Source organism: Diaporthe amygdali, assembly GCF_026229845.1.
Source record: "Diaporthe amygdali strain CAA958 chromosome Unknown NODE_7_length_1459731_cov_64_868725, whole genome shotgun sequence".
Taxonomy (NCBI): domain Eukaryota; kingdom Fungi; phylum Ascomycota; class Sordariomycetes; order Diaporthales; family Diaporthaceae; genus Diaporthe; species Diaporthe amygdali.
The window spans coordinates 1267143-1283628 of NW_026517027.1; the positions used below are offsets into that span (position 1 = coordinate 1267143).

The 16486-nt window shown below is 51.4% G+C and overlaps 1 protein-coding gene across 1 annotated transcript; it reads right to left on the reverse strand.

The window, feature by feature from the left end:
• Positions 1-138: 138 nt before the first annotated feature.
• J7T55_014031 (uncharacterized protein) lies at positions 139-14933 on the reverse strand (the record flags this gene model as incomplete). Its single annotated transcript, XM_053140962.1, has 4 exons — positions 139-273; positions 338-8600; positions 8653-13204; positions 13277-14933. 4 exons carry the CDS (start codon positions 14931-14933, stop codon positions 139-141), a joined length of 14607 nt encoding a protein of 4868 aa, XP_052996366.1.
• Positions 14934-16486: the final 1553 nt, after the last annotated feature.

Sequence of the window (16486 nt, forward strand, 5' to 3'; positions counted from 1 at the left end):
ATGATACCCCCAAGCCTTGCTGTAAATTCATTACGTTGCCGCGTGTCATGTTTCGCACACGTCTAATAAACGAAATCCTTAAAATGAGACAAGATAACTTGAGAATTGAAATTCAAAGGAAAACATGAAGACATCTACCTAAATGCTCAACACATCCACAAGCATTCCTTCCAAGTCCTCTGCGCCGTGTTCACCCAGTTTCCCGAAGCTACCGAACACTCCTATATCCATTGCACCATTATCTTGCATTGAAACTTCAATATCAACAGCGTCCTGGCACGTCATTGTCAGCTGCGACGATCACTATAAGTTAGAGGTAAGGTAGATCTTGACTCACTGGATAAGCATCGCTAACAGTATTTTTCTCCAGCCATGACACCTGTCTTGGGTCAACAGCAGTGCTCTCGTCTTCTACGGCCGTTGTGGCGTCGTCGAAACGGATGGCCTCAAGCTCGACCACGCCGTCGTCCTTGCCCGTGGAAGAGTCGTCTTCAGGCAAGCTCAAGAAGTTCACAAAAGTCTCAACTAGGACACCAGTCCAGTCCTTGATCTCCCACAGCCCAACGGTCACGTTCTCCGGTTTTGATATATCGAAGATGTCCCGCTGGATGACGCTTGCGACTTCAACAATGTCGAAAGCTTCTGGGACTCTGACACGCAGAGGTATAAGGCAGAGTGTAGGGTATGTTGAGGTTTGCTCGATGCTCCTGTTGGCGATGTAGACACCAAACACGACGTCGTTGCGTCCTGAGAGTTTTGAGAGGACCCTCGCGTATGCGGCGAGGAATGCGGACTGGATGCTGATGCCGTGTTGCAAGCACAGAGCTTTGAGCCTGCTCGTATTGCTGACGGCTGTTTGCATGAGGAAGCTAACGCGTTTGCCCATCGACGTACTGTTGGAATTTGCTAGGCGTAGTGGTACGGCTTTGGCTCCATCAAGGTACTGCGTCCAGAAGGATTTCTGGCTTGTTCGTGTTTGTTCGTTCATCGACGAGAAGACCAATCCTCCCCACGAGGCCAGTCCGTTCTCCCGCTTACCTGTCGCCGCTCCCTGGCTGAGTAGGTCCTTGAAACGCTCCATGATCATCGGCAAGCTGACTCCATCGTACAAAGCATGATGAATCTTGAGACGCAACACCCAGTTTCTGACCCCGTTTGGCTGCAGTCGAAGTGACACGAATGGATTTTTCGTTTCCGACTTTTCTGACAGAACCACCTGGAGAAACGGTGTGCTGTTGTGGCTAGTGGCAAGGAAAATTGTTCTCAGCACCGGTATTTGTCCAACGAGATCCTTCCACGCAGCCTCGATGGCATCTCGGTCAGCTATGCCAGACAGTCTGTACTGGAATTCGGGAAAGAAGACAGTCCCTTGAGTGTTCTGCCACACGCTAAGCATGTGCGTCTGCATCGCAGTGGCTTGTGATACCTCCTGCACCTCCCTCAGGTCGATGCTTGCTGATTGGAGCAGATCATTTGGACTGACACCTCCGGATATTTTGTTCAAAATCTGAGTGTCGTTTTGACTTTGAAAAGAACTTTCCAAAGACGTGGCATCCGGGCTCTTAGAAATCTTCGTGGCCATTTCACTGATCGATGTGGCCTGTATCATGTCCCGTACACTGACGTTCAGCCCTTGCCGACGAAGTGCTGAGCTTACTTTAATCGCGCTGATAGAGTCGAGGCCGAGGTGATAGAGATTATAGCTCTTCCGAATTGACGCTTCCTCAAGGCCAGACATACCAGCGAGGACCTGCCTGATTGTCCCCTCTGCGTCTGACCACACATCATCTTTGCCAACAATTCTCGGCTCCTTCAACTCTTGCGTCTGCTCCAAGTTTGTCCTTCCTTGTGGTTGAAATGCAGGCAAGCCACAAACAGACACGCCGTCATCGCTAAACTGCAGAACGTCTTTCTCAGGCGAGTTGATCAAGAATTTAAGGACATTTTTCAGCTCCTCTAGAAGATGATGCGTGTCGTCCGGGGATAGATAGCCATTGTCACACGCTGTGCGCCAAATAATGTTCTCTCCAGAGATCTCCATCTCTACACACACTGGATAGTCAACGGCAGACGAACTGTCAATTGATTTCATCAGCGGCTTCCGGGCTTCAGCTCGGCTTTCTCCAGTGGTCTCGACGCCGCTCTTCTGCATGATAAAGAGGGTATTGAAGAGACTCGTCTGGCGATCCTGGACTAAAGCCTGTATCTTCCGCAGCGGGTAGTTCTGGAACTGGCTGACACCAGCCATATTGTCCTGCATGTAATGCAAGAAAGACGACACCGACCCATACAAAACCGCTCGAACCGGCACAGTGTTCATTGTAGGGAACAGCATCGCCTCGGAAGCCTCAGTATCTCTGCCGGACAGAACGACACCGAAAGCCACGTCCAAAGTCTTGCAATGCGTGGCTAGAATAGTGGCCCAGCATGCTTGTGCAACAACTTGTTGGCTGACCGCATGACGCTTGCAAAATTCCTTGAGGGCAGAGGCTGGGATAGGAGGCGAGGCTTCTGCTCTGTTGACACCGGCTCCAGGATCTTTCTGCCCCCGAGGTGGAAACAGCACAGGTACTGCTTCTGAAACATAGTCTGACCAGAAATCCTTGCCATCTTGTTTGAGGGACCTAATTGTTCCATGCAAGCACTCGATGTACGGCTCGCGAGGCTTGTAGGTTCCGAGGTAGGCCGATTCGATGTCTCTATGCAACAGACCAAGTGACCAGCCATCGTAAAGTGCATGCGCAATTGACAGAATCATGTACGTTGATTGACTCGTCGTGACGAATGTGATCTGTAAGAGATTCGACTGTGCGTATCCCTCCTGGGCCATCTTACGCGTCTGTTCCATCACAGACAACAGGTCGTCCGGAGACTGGATCTCGATTTCCCTAAGTGCGGGCGAGTAGTTTTTCAAGACCAACTGCGCGTATGCGAAATCAAATTCTATGCCTTCAACTTCAGTGAAAACAGTTCTCAGAATCGGCGAGTGCTTGATGACGGTCACCCAAGCATGCTTGAGTCGCTGGACTTCCACATCAGGTGCTAGCTCGAGGACATCATGGTTGAAATACCGCTGGAAACCTGACTGCACCATCTCTGACACCATGGAATCTTGCAGAGCTGTCGGTGGCAGGACAGTCTCAACATCACTGAGGTCTCGGCCATGCTTCGTGAGATACGTTTTGAGGGATGACGATGAGTCCTCGACATCCGAGGAATATCCGCTGTCATGGATCCCGTCCCTCCTGCTCTCATTGGTCTGCAGAATGTCCACGAAGTTCGCGATATTCTGGCCTTTGATCAGTTCGCTGTTACTCAATGTAATACCAGTTCGCCTGAGTCGCGCTGACAACTTGATGGTGTCAATGCTGTCAAGTCCAAGCTCCAGAAGTGTCGTGCTCTGCGTGATGGAAGACTCGTCTAGTTCGGCCAAGGCTGCAAGTTCTTTGCGAATGGTCAAGGCCTGATGCGACCATTCAAAAGAAGAGGGAGATTCTGCGAATGTCTTGGATTGAGTAGGTGGGTTTGCCGCATCTGAATAATCGGGCACATCTTGTGTCTTGTCGACGAAGCCGTTCACAAGGTCAGGGAGTACCAGGCTCTCCAGGTCTTTGACTACAGCCTTTGCGTTGGCTTCGAAGTCATCGAGCATCTTTTCCAGTGTTTTCTCATCAGATACACCCTTTTGTGTGACGATTAATACTTTCAGTGCGCCATCCGGGAATAGAGTAGCCTCAAAAGCAAGAGGGTAGTCCGGGTTGATGTTTGACTCGATCTCGGTCCACAAATCCGCGCTTGTGCCTTCAGCGGCAGACGCTCGTTGAAATGAGAAAAGAGTGTCAAAGATTGGCTTTCCTCCTGAGCACCATTTTTGCACATCCCTCAGAGGCACATGCTGGAATGGAAGTATTGCCGTGTTGAAGTCATGGCAATTTCGGATCGCAGAAGCCCATGTCTGCCCCTGAGCAAAGCGGTGATGATACGGAACTGTGTTGAAAAGCGGCCCGATTGTCCTATCAATGTTCTCCGGCTCTATTGAACGGCCTGAAACAATGATACCGAATGTAACTCCAGAGGAGCAATATTGGTCTAAAACTGAGCTCCACAGAGCCTGAATAATGGCTTGTTGCGTGACGCCCAGTGACTTTCGCACATCGTCCAGAAAATGGAAGTCGATCGAGCGCGAGACACAGAGATTGTAATCACTGGGTGTTGGCGATATCTGAGATAGCGACTGCGAATTCACACCTTGCAGGTGCTCTGACCAGAATTCTCTGCAGAAGGAGTGATTCTTCAATGGTCCGTGAAGGAGCGCATCGAAGAAACTCGGTGCATCAGGATTTCTGTCCTCTTTTCTTTCGTAAAGCCTCACCACCTCATCAATCATCAAATCGTAGCTATTGGCATCGTAGATCCCGTGAAAGATGTGCACAGCAAGCAATCGCTTTTCAGCGCTACTGACTGTCATCAGCTCCAGAGGCTTGTCGATGTTTCGATTGTTACTGCGAATCCATAATTGACGCCGTTCAGCCAGCACAGTCTCGATGTCATCGTCTAATCTCAGTGAGAGGTCCTCCCAAGGGATCGTCTGTGCCTTGGTGGCGACTTGTACGTACCCGTCTGTGGTCGAGACGAATCTAGTACGCAGAACCGCATGCCTCTGCACAAGGTATTTCCAGGCAGAGCGGAGCCTTTTCAACTCAAGGTCGTCCGCCAGCTCGTAACGGAAGGTGTTGAAATATGACCCCTCATTTTCATCGGTTAGTGAACGGGAGATCATGCCATGCTGGAGCGGCGAACAAGGCGCCACATACTCCAAGTCTTCCGGACTGAGGCCGAGTTCTCTGCATACGAACCCTCTATGTCTATGCTGACAGGCCTCGATCGCCTGCGATGCCTCCAGAACACCGATCGAGGCCTCACTCGATCGCTGCAGTGACTGAAGCGCATACGCTAAATCCGCAACGATGGGGTTTTTCAGGATCACAGCGGCGTGGGCCCGACTGAGGCCCTCAAGCTTCAGCGCTCTCACCAATTTCATGACAGAAATGGAGTCCACGCCGAGCTCGAAGGTATTTGCGGATGGCGAGATAAGCTTCTCTTGTAGGTCATATACGCTGCTGAGTGCTCCGCAAATCTTCTTTCCAACCTCTCCTAGATCACCATTCGCGACAGAAGACGGCGCCACGAGTTGTTCAGGAGAGAGGTTGTTGAACAGTGTTCTGAGCTCCTTGACCTCTGCCTTGTTGTTCGGCGACAGTGGAATAAAGGGCAAAATCAAGACATATGTCGGGACCATGTAACCTGGGAGCTTGTCTCGGCACGCCCGCTTAACACTCTGGCTGAGGCTTGTTGCTTCATCCCCATCAATGATTCGCAGATCTTTAAGCCTGCGAGCCTGCATTCGTGCTGTGACGACGAACGACACGAGTAGATCCTTTTGCTGCTTCTCGTTACGAATGACCAGGGTCACCACATCGGTGACATCGGGCACAGCGGACTTGATGCAGTGGTTGATCTCACCAATTTCAAGACGCTGGCCCCGAAGCTTGACTTGATCATCAGCTCGACCGAGGAAATCAAAGCAGCCATCGTGTAGCACTCGAACCAAATCTCCAGTCCGATACACACGATCCTTGAATGTCTTTAGGGTTGGGAAGCGCTCAGCGGTGAGCTCAACTCTGTTGAGATAGCCTTTACCGACTAGCTTGCCAGAGACACAAAGCTCACCCACACCACCCCGGAGGACAGGTGTTTCCGTGTTTGGTCGAAGAATGTACGAGCCCACATTGGCAAACTGCCTTCCGATATTCGATGAACGCCCATTTATTGGCACACAGGGGTACGTGGTCACTCCAATGGTAGCCTCTGTCGGCCCGTAGAAATTGTGGATGACACGCTTCGGCCCCCAAACATCGAGAATCTCTTGCTTCAACTGCTCTCCGCCGGTGATGAACACTCCTCTGCAAAGACTGGGAACATCATCAGGATGCAACAAGCGAGCTAGGCTGGGTGTGAGGTCAATGTGTGTGATCTCGAGGCGTGAGATGATGCCTGCGAGATCTTCAAGGATCACATCTCGAGGAGCAGCAACCAAAGTGATGCCAACGGACCATGTCCAGTATTGCTCAAGGACGGAGACATCGAAGTGATAGGATGCGAATTGAAGCCATTTGGAGCTGTCATCCCAATGCCCTTCGAACAACTTCTGAAAAGCAAGCATCGCCTGCACTGCGTTTTCGTGCGTGATCTCGCAACCTTTGGGGGTCCCCGTCGTACCAGAAGTGTAGAGACAATAGCTCCTATCAGCCGGGACCAACGGACGGTTGAGCTTAGGTCTCGAAGCATCGGCTGGCACCAGGCTGCCCTCATCAACCATGACAATTGGAACCTCGACTTTGAAATCAAGGTTCATGCTCCTTGTCTTATCTGTCAAAAGTACTGATGCTCTGGAGTCTTTCATGATAAACTCCTTCCGAGACGACGGTGCTCCTGGATCCAGAGCAAGCAGTGCACAACCGGCTTTGAGAATGCCAAGCATCGCAAAGTGTGCTTCTGGACTTTTATCAAAGCAAATGGCGACGATATCGCCGGTCTGAACATGGGATGCCAGCATATTCGCCACTCTGTTGCCGTTCTGGTCCAGCTCTTTGTAGGTCCATCGTTGAGACACTGGCCGGCTGCCCTCGAAGCTCGAAATGAACTCCAGCGCGATCTTTTCGGGAAGCTTCGCAGCACAGGATTCCACGAGACCGTGCAGGAGGGTCACATCTGATACCAATTCAGGCTGTTCAGCAGGTATGACAGCGGACAGTTCTGGATGATTCTGCAGTACGTCCTCATCGTTGCCATCGGGATGTTGCGCTAAATCGGAGAAGACGGCATCGAATTGCTGCAGCAAGATTTCTGCCTGTTGCTCTGGCAAGACATCATCGAAGAAAGTGACACGAAGCTGCAGAGAGTCACAGTCAGGCCCTACCTCGATAGACACTGGGTAGTCAACGGCAGCCTTCTCATCAATTATAGACCACGGCCTTGAGTGTTGCCCGTCCCCATCGAACTTCTGATATACCAGTAGAGTATCGAACAGTCTCGTGTTTGGAAGACCAAGGTGCTTCTGAATCTCCGTCAGCGGTGTTCGCTGGTGTCGCTGGAGCCCAATGTTGTACTCCATCATGGCCTGCAGGAGTTTGCGATTCGAGGGCGAATATTGAGCTATGACGGGTAGAGTCGTAATGCATGGGAACACGACATCTTGCGTAGCATCAGAATTCCGACCCGAAAGAATTGTGCCAAAAACCACAGACGGCTCTCCAATATACGAGGATAGAATCCTCGACCATGCAGCTTGCGCTACTGCCTGGATTGTGAAGCCCTCGTTCCTGATGACGTCTGTCAAGGTGCTCAAGGACAGAGTGCATGTTCTCTGTCTCACTGAGATATTTCGGTTGTCCACTCTGAGCGGTGTCATGACAGGAAACTTATTGACAACGGCATCTGATGCTTGCTTTGTCCAGAACTCCGCAGCGTCCTCTTTGCTGCTCCGCGTTTGTGTCATTATGTCTTGAACGACAGAAGCCAGCCCTGGGCTTACGTTGAAGGGCTCTTCACGGATCGCTTTCTCCAAATTTTCCAGAATTTTCTGAAGTGAGAAGGCGTCATAAATAGCGTGATGAATGGCGAGGTGCATTTCGACACCTTTGCTGTCAGGCACAAGAGCAACCTTCCACGGAGGCTCGCGCAGATTCTTGAGGGCTCCCGTCGAAGCTGCCAAACGCCAGTCTTGGACATTGAATTTGACATCAGCCTCGATATTTAGAGGCAATTTATCTTCCTCCAGAGCGTACTGTAACATAGCGAATGATACATCTTTGTGGTCTATCGGGATGAAGCCGGATCGTAAAATTGGGTGAGATTCAACAAGCTTCCTCCAGCCACTGGTGATCTGAGAGGCGTTGACATGTTCCTCAAAACGAAGACTTATGAAGTTGAAGTAGTCATTGCCGTTCGAGTTGGTGAATTGAGTGAGCATCGCCATCTGAAGTGGCGTGCATGGGAAGATAGCTTGAACAGATTCCCAATTTGAGAAACTGTCAGTTAGCAAGTCCTTCGCCGCCTTCTCAAAGCTACCCAGGTCATACTCGGCGGAGGTATCACTAGTGGGCTGCTGTGCGGATAGTTTTATCGCCAGGCCCGAACAGGTCGGGTTCTCGAGCACATCCGTAGCCGTGGCTCCAGGGTAGCCAGCCTTGCGCAACATGGCTGCCACCTGAACGGCATTGATGCTGTCGAGTCCCATTTGAAATATTGTCATGTGCCGGCTAATGCTGTCCTCCTTGAACTTGGAGATATCCGAGAGTACAGCACGAACGGTCCTCTCGAGGTCAGACCAATCTTGATGTACAGCCGTATTTGACAGTTTATCCTTGTCACTGGCTTTTGATAGCTGAATGAGACCCAGCCTGTCCAGCCTTTCTCGGATTGGCAAAGGCAGCGACTGCCTGGATATTATATGAGACGAGGGAAAGTCCAGCAAGTTTAAGAGAATGTGTGTAAGGGTATCATATGCAAACAACGCAAATGAATCAGAAACATAAGAACTGGGAATTGTCAGCAGTAGTCTTGCACAAGCCCCATATGACCCAGACTCACCGGTCAAAATGTATTTTGAATTCCAATATCCCATTTTCATGGATTGGAGTCACCTCACAAACTAACGGGAAATCCATGTCCCCATCATCCTTTTCCAGAGTCCATATATTCTCGTCCAAACTTTTCGGAGGCTGCTGCAGTAACAAAAGCGTATCGAATAGCGTTGAACCGTTGGAGCACAAAGCCTGGATGCGCCGCAAAGGCGTGAACTGATACTGTAGCAGCTCAGGGTTCAGTTTTTGAAAGAATTTGACAAGCTCAATGTTCCGCTTCATATCATTCAGTCCAACACGTGCTGGAATAGTATTGAAACAGGGTGCGATGAGCTCGTCTACCCTTTCAAGCGTGCCAGTGCGGCCGTTGAGGACATTGCCGAAACAAATATCGTCAGAACCGCGGATGACTCCCAACAGGTTGCTCCAGGTCGCCTGAAGTAGGGATAAGAGAGACACGTTGAGCATCCTCAAGCGTTTTTCAATTGAGGGAAGAGGCAAATCCAAGGCTTTTGTCAGGAGGCCACGACCTTTGTCTGTCTCCGATGATCGCGGCAATGGCTTTGGGTCTAGTCCATTCAAGTGTGTCTTCCAGAACTCGTCGGTGGATTTCGGCAGAGCCAATACCTCCTGCAAGAAAGGCTTGTAAGATGGAGGCTGCGGGAGCTCGGCGCCGCATGCAACCTGCTCAACCTCATGGAGTAGCCGTGATATTGCAACGCCATCATACATGGCGTGGTGGCAGACAAAAGATAGATACGTAAGTGAGTCTTGCCGGATGATGGCTATAGAGACTGGCGGTATTCCAGAGTTGAGGGCATCAGGCAAAGTTGCTGCATGTCTGCTTATTGTTTCACCCAGCAAGTCCGCGTCCGTGTCAAAGGTAAGCCACTTAGGTGCCCAGTCTTCAAGGACACACTGCGCAATGGCATGATCTCGGTCATCGGTGCTGAAAAAGGCTGTTCTGAGGATTGCATGTCTTCGAAACATCGCATCCCAATGCTTTCGCATTGCCGTGGGGTCAATATTGAGACGGAATAGCATCTTGTTGAGGTATGACGCATCGCGGGTCGAAGCTGACAGCATCGCCTCTTGCAGAGGCGTGCATGGCAAGATCAACTCGACCTCGACATTTTTTGAGCTGAAAGACGTTCTGATCATCTCCAAGAAGTCTTTCGAGAAGATTTCCAGACGATTCCCATCTTGGACGGTTTCCACTGTACTTCCAGCAAGCAGCCCAGCAAGCTTCGCTGTGGAAGGGTTCTGCAAGATAGCCGAGATCGGAACCCTCTGCGAAAAGGTACTATGCAATTCTTTCGAGACTGAAATTGCTGAGATGGAATCCAGTCCCAAGCTTGTCAGCGGTGTCCATCTTCCCACATCCTGAGGATGTGCATCCAGACATTTGGCAACTACCGCGGCGACCTTGCGCTCGTCTTCAGACCAGTCACCATCAATGTCTCCACAGTCGGCCGCCACACTAAAAGATTCTAGCTCTTTGACGCTCAGATTTTCGAAAAGACTCCTTAGTCTGGCTTTATCGATCTTTCCAGAAGAAGTCATCGGGACGGTCGTAATAGGAATCAGGCAGGATGGAATCATGTAGCCTGGGAGTCGGGATTGCAAGGTGCGGTAAATGGACTTATTCATCTTCACTAGTCCTTCCTCAGCTGGGATAAAGTTGAATTTGCCCCTTACTGCTGTGTGTGGTACATAAAAACAAGCCAGTTGCTGTTCTTTATTTACCAGCATGGCCGTGCAGTTTGAGACCTCGGTCAACGAAGCGACGGCAGCACTGACTTCGCCAAGCTCAATACGTTGGCCACGGAGCTTGATTTGGTCATCGATCCGTCCAACAATAAGCAGCGACCCGTCAGGCAGCATGCGACCAATGTCGCCGGATCGATAGATACGGCCACACCTCGGGTGGTCAATAAACTTGTCTCGTGTAATATCAAGCATATTCAGGTATCCAGCCACGACTTGGTCGCCACCGAAGCAGAACTCGCCCACGCAACCTATTGGAAGGAGGTCTAGGCCGTCGTGAGCGAGAACGAAAGCGGATGTGTTCTCGAGAGTATGACCGAGGTGTCGTATTCTATCCTCTGGGGACATCTTCTTCACTGAGCAGATATTGGTTGTCTCTGAGGGACCGTAGCCTTGATAAAGCTTGCCCATCCACTTTCTTGCGACCTCGCTTGTCATGGGCTCGCCTGAAGTGACAAGGAACTCAACTTTGGGAATTTTGGTAGGATTGACGAGAGACGCGACAGTCGGTGTCATGCTAAGGTGCGTGACATCCATTGCTCTGATTGTTCGCTCGAGATCGCCGAAGAGAACATCATTAGTTGCAGCGCAGAGGCACATGCCACGGGTCAGGGCAAAGAATATTTCAAAAACCGATACATCAAATGCTTGAGAGCAAGCCTGGAGCATGCGAGAGTTGCTTTTGACGGGGTATATCCGGGAGAGAACGTCCAAATTGCTCGTGATGTTGAGCTGAGTGACTGAGACACCCTTCGGCACACCTGTGCTACCCGAAGTGTAAATAATATTGGCAATTCTCCACGGGTTCTGGGGGGTTTGAAGGTCACTCCCATCGTAAGCGTCGAGATTTGTCTCCAGAAGATTGATAGAGTTGCATGCGGAAAGAGTAGAAAGATCACCTCGAACATTCTCATCGCACAGGCAAAGCCGTACATCTGCCTGTTCTAAGATTCCCAGAATCCTCGGCAGCGGCGTGCTTGGAAGGAGAGGCAAGTATGCACAGCCTGCTTTTAGAATGCCCAGGATACCCGCATACAACATGATCGACTTCTCCATTATGATTGTCACGGCGGTTCCCTCAGCTGCGCCTAAGGACTGAATATGTCGAGCGATCTTGTTTGACTTGATGTTCAACTCCTCATATGAGATGTAACTCAGTTCGGCGCCACCATTTTCAATGGACTCCGCGAAACAGAGTGCGGGTTGCTTAGGTACTTTAGCCGCCATGTTCTCAAATAATATTGCCAGGTCGGCAGAGCCCTTGTAAGATGTGATATCTTGATTGTGCTGAGAAAGCAGGTTGTCTGTGAAGCATCCAAAAATCGATGAAGTCTCACGATCGAGATTACTGATGATATAACCAAGGATGCAATCAAACTGTTGAAGGACTAGCTCTATGTAGTCGTGATCCAGGGCATCAGTGTGATAGGTCGCACGAAGTCGGAAAACATCGTCGACAGGCTCAATTTCGATGAGTAAATTCGTCTCCAATTGGTCCTGGTGAGCAATTTGTTTGACATTGTCGGTTTGCCGGCAGGTTGCCCGACTGTGAAGTGATTCCTGGTAAACATATAGCGCATCATAGAGAGGCTGTCCTGGAATGATGCCAGCAGACTTTTTGATCTCGGCGAGTGGCAGCGTGCAATGGGCAAGACTTTCTCGGTTTGACGTGTGAATGCTTTCGATGAGCTCTCTAATAGTCCGCACTTGCTCCAACCTTGACCTTAGAGGGATGGTCGTGAGACATGGGCCCATCACGTCCTCAATGCCCTGGATGGGGATGGTTCGACCCGACGTGACATTGCCGATCACGACGTCTTCAGTACCCAAGATGCGTGCCCAGAGCCAGAATACGCATGTCTGGAATAGGACTTGTACACTCACGTCTAGCTGTTTTGAAACAGTCTGGACGGCGGGAGCCTTTGTTCCCAAGATACGCTCAGCGGAGAGAATCTGGCCGCTCTTCGATTCCTTTGCCAGAAGCTGAGGCATCGGGGTCGGTTGGTAACCCAAGAGGTGTTCCGCCCAGTAAGCACGTGCAGAGTTGGCATCGCGCGCAAATTCCGCAGACTGATAGTAGTCCGAAACTAGGCGAAAGGAAGGTCGATCACTGAGCTGACCACCCTGCTCGAGAACATTTAGGTCGGCTAGGAGTATGTCCATTGACCAGCCATCGTATAGAGCGTGATGGATCTGGAGCAAGACGCTGGTCTTGCGCGGCTGATTGCTCTGAATCTGTATTGAAAATGGCTTGGACAGACCAGCTTCGTCAAGTCGAAAGCTCCTGTCCAGATTCTCGACGGCGCAGATCTGGCTGGGGTGAAGCTCTTTCCAGACGACTTGTCTAAATATGCCGCTTGAAGAGATAAATCCTGTACGCAGGATTTCGTTGTACTCAGCAAGCTGTCGGAACCATGACACAATCGTCTCGACAGCATGATTGCCCAGGATTTGAAGCTCAATCCAGTTGCAGTAGGCCTCACTGTCACGCAAAGTTTCCGCCAACATCGAAGTCTGGGTGGGAGTACAGGGCAAAACGGCATCGATAGCGTCAAGGCTTTCTGCAAACTCCGGAATTCCCTTCAAAGACTCCATCGCGGATATTGTAGGAGGCTTCGAGCCTGGTAATTGGTCGTCAATTCCAACAGCGCTGTCAACCCGACCCCTTTTTTGTTGCATGCGAGACCGCAGGTCCGAAAGAGTGTTGGAGTTCAGAACATCAATAGCAGTAACAGAAAAGCCGGCTTGACGGAGACAAGACGCCAGCCTGATTGCCGCGAGGGAGTCCACACCTGCAGCAGACAGGACGGAAGACGATTGTAAACGGATGCCGACCGCCTCATGAGTGAGTTGAGCTATCTCACGTTCTGTACTATCCCTGTATTCGTTCATTGACGCAACAGCGCCGCTTGCTTTCTTCTCGTAGTCCGCCTTCAACTGCTTCCGATCTACTTTTCCGGAAGGCAAACGCGGGAAAGCCTCGTGTAGGACAACATCTCCTGGTACCATGAATGCGGGCAGCCATCTCCGACATGTTTGCAACACATTCTCTGTAAAAGTGTCGTCTGGACTATCTTGCTCACAGAAGACAACGATGATGCCCCCGATGACTGATGCTACCGCGCCACGGCATTGCGGCGTGTGTAGAACAGCTTGTTCAATTTCGCCAAGCTCGATTCTTTGCCCACGGAGCTTGACTTGGCCATCTGATATGCGACCGAAACACTCGATCGTACCGTTTTGGAGCATACGGGCTTTATCGCCAGTTCGGTAGAGCCGGCCATAAGGAGTCTCAATGAAGACTTGTGACGTTTGCTCTGCCCTATTGATGTAGCCTACCGCGTTCTGGTTGCCACCAATGGCTAGCTCACCCATCTCGCCAAAGGGCGCCACCTTGAAACCTCCAGAGGTGCTATCGGAAAGAGGCTCGAGAATAAATGCAGATGCGGTGTCAAGAGGGAAGCCGACGTTGCGGGGAGACGAGGATGCTTCGCACAACGGTTGAAGGGTGCAGTGGATTGTGGCTTCTGTTGGGCCGTACATGGCCCAGAGAATGCCGGGCTTGTTCTCGTCTCTCCCAAATTCCCTAATGACGGGTACCGTCAGCATCTCCCCTATCGTCAAGAGCAAACGAAGCCCGGGAGCATTGTTCCGGCTCCTCAGGAGACTACCCGCTACTGTTGGTGTGAGTTCGCATGCGTCCACTTGCATGTCTCTCAAAACCGCGGGCAAGTCGTTCAACAGGTCCGCCCTGCTGCAGCATACGAGAGTGGCGCCTCGGAAGAGGGGGAAGAAGATCTCGAAGACAGAGACATCAAATGTTGGAGCGGCGAACTGTAAAAATCTGGAGAAAGGTGGAATGTGGCGGTCGTGGGCAAGAAGGGCTTGTGTAGCGGCGACATGTGAGATGCCGACTCCTTTGGGCGTTCCTGTGGAGCCAGAAGTGTACATCACATAAGCGAGGTTATCCGGCGTTGCTTTTCGAAAGACATCGCTGAGATGACTCTGATCAATTTCGTCCTCGTCGCCATCTACCACTACCACTCTCACGTCAAGCCCGAGACTATCAATCTTGGGGCGTAAAGCCGCAGAAGCAACGATGACCTTGGCGTTGACATCCCCGAGAATGAATCTGACCCGTTCAGGAGGCGCATCAAGGTTCAGAGGGCAGAAAGCTCCACCAGCCTTCAGAATAGCAAGCTGTGATATGTACAACAGAGGGCTCTGTGGTAGGAGCAGCGGGACAACAAATTGGCCCAGCCCCTGATGCTTCGAAAGGGCGCCGGCTATCCTCCTCGCAAGTCTCTCGGCTTGATTGTGAAGCTCCGAATAGGAGAATGTGGTGCGAGTCCCGTCTGGTGCCCGGTAGTCGAGAGCGTACGCCGGAGTTGAACTGTCACTGACAAGTTCATGTAGGAGTGAAGGACCAGGGAGTCTCTTGGGATTGGGGTTGAGTATAGACAGTGATGGGGCAGGCGAAGCCATCATCTCTGTGGTGTTATGAAGATCTTGTGTATCCATGATCGTCGAGATGTTAGGGAGCAAAGCAGGCCTGACACGACTGATATCCGAGCGAAGACCTGTGTCCTAAACAAAATCGCGTGTGCTGGGAGCGTCATCGACATCACGGCGAGGTAGGTGAGGTGTCTGAGGGAAACGGAACGTCGACATCCAAGGCTGGGGGTGGGTGGGCTGACTGGCACAAACGGAGACGAAACTGAGGGCTTTGCAAGTCCCACTGTTTCTGGTTGATGCCTGGGTATCAGGTATCACGGGATAACTTGGTAGTCAACACCACGAACCGGGTCTGTGAGTGGGTGCTGTATGTACCGTTGTATCGAGCCCGTGGACTGGGAGGCACTTGCAGTAGCCAGGGTCACGTCGACACCACCAGCTCGGTGGGTTCTTGTGTCCTAGGGGGGGCTGATTGGGCTCGTGTGACACTGAGGGAGGTGTGGATACAGGAGGTAGCACCGGGCGTGGGAGGCTGGAGGTTTGCATCAAGTGGTGACGCTGCAGGGTCCTCGAGATGACCATCCGTCTGATGCTTGTCCAACAACGTCTAGTCTAGTGCGGGATCTGGCGCATGCGTGCCTGGGGGAGGGGGTCGAGACGGCTGTCTGATTTGAAATGGTTGAGATGTGATTCGCTTGTCGGGGCCCGTTTCTCGATTTGTCTCGTGCTCGTGCTGTTTTGGGTGGCTTGTACCGTCGTTTTCTGTGCAAAAAAAAGCAAAAGTACTCGATGGAGTCTTAGTGTCGCGAGGCAACGGTTCCAACTTTAGGCGAGGTTGTCAAGGATGGACGGGGGGGTGTGGGGGGACCTATGAGGATCAAGACAATGGTCATCACCGTGGGATGTATGGCCCTGCTTGATGTTTTAAACGAGATGTCTTGAGTCTGGGCTTCTAAGTACCATGCCTAGGTGCATATGTAGGTACTGTAATACGCTTGGGATCCACGATGTTGAGGTCAGGAGTGAGAGATGCTGCCCACTTCGATTGCGTCATCATTTTCTGACCCGGCCCAGAATGGTAAGTAAGAGGGAGACAGGTGCCCACCTGCGCAGATGAGAGGAGCAGATTCACCCATGTGAAGGAACACACGCTGTAAAGGAACCGTCACAGGTGGGAGGTGCCTTTCTTTTCAGGGCGTGGAGTACCCTTCTTAGCGGCCGTCATCGGCTGCAAGTGTGCCTGCGATGCACTCTGCGCCCCGTTGCATTGGAAATTGCTGCAGAACATCTTGCGATGTGCATGGGTACCGGCTCCTCTGGCCACCTGCTTGCCTGCCTGTGATCTAATGCCTGCTGCGACCAGACCACCAAGTACACCACTCACCCTAGCACTTGACGCCGAACTTGGTTCTTTGCGGCGAAGGACCTCTTATTGTGAACTCGCTCCGTTACCATGCCCACCCACCGATCCGTCCATCACAGACAGATACCTCGGTAGTTGTGTCGTCTTATTCTGTCCTGTGTTGGGCTCTGTCTACCTACCTTTGCCGGGAAATTGTTGGCAAGTTGTACAGTGGCAGTCTTGCGCGTCTGAGCGCGACGGAGAGGCTGCGAATAGC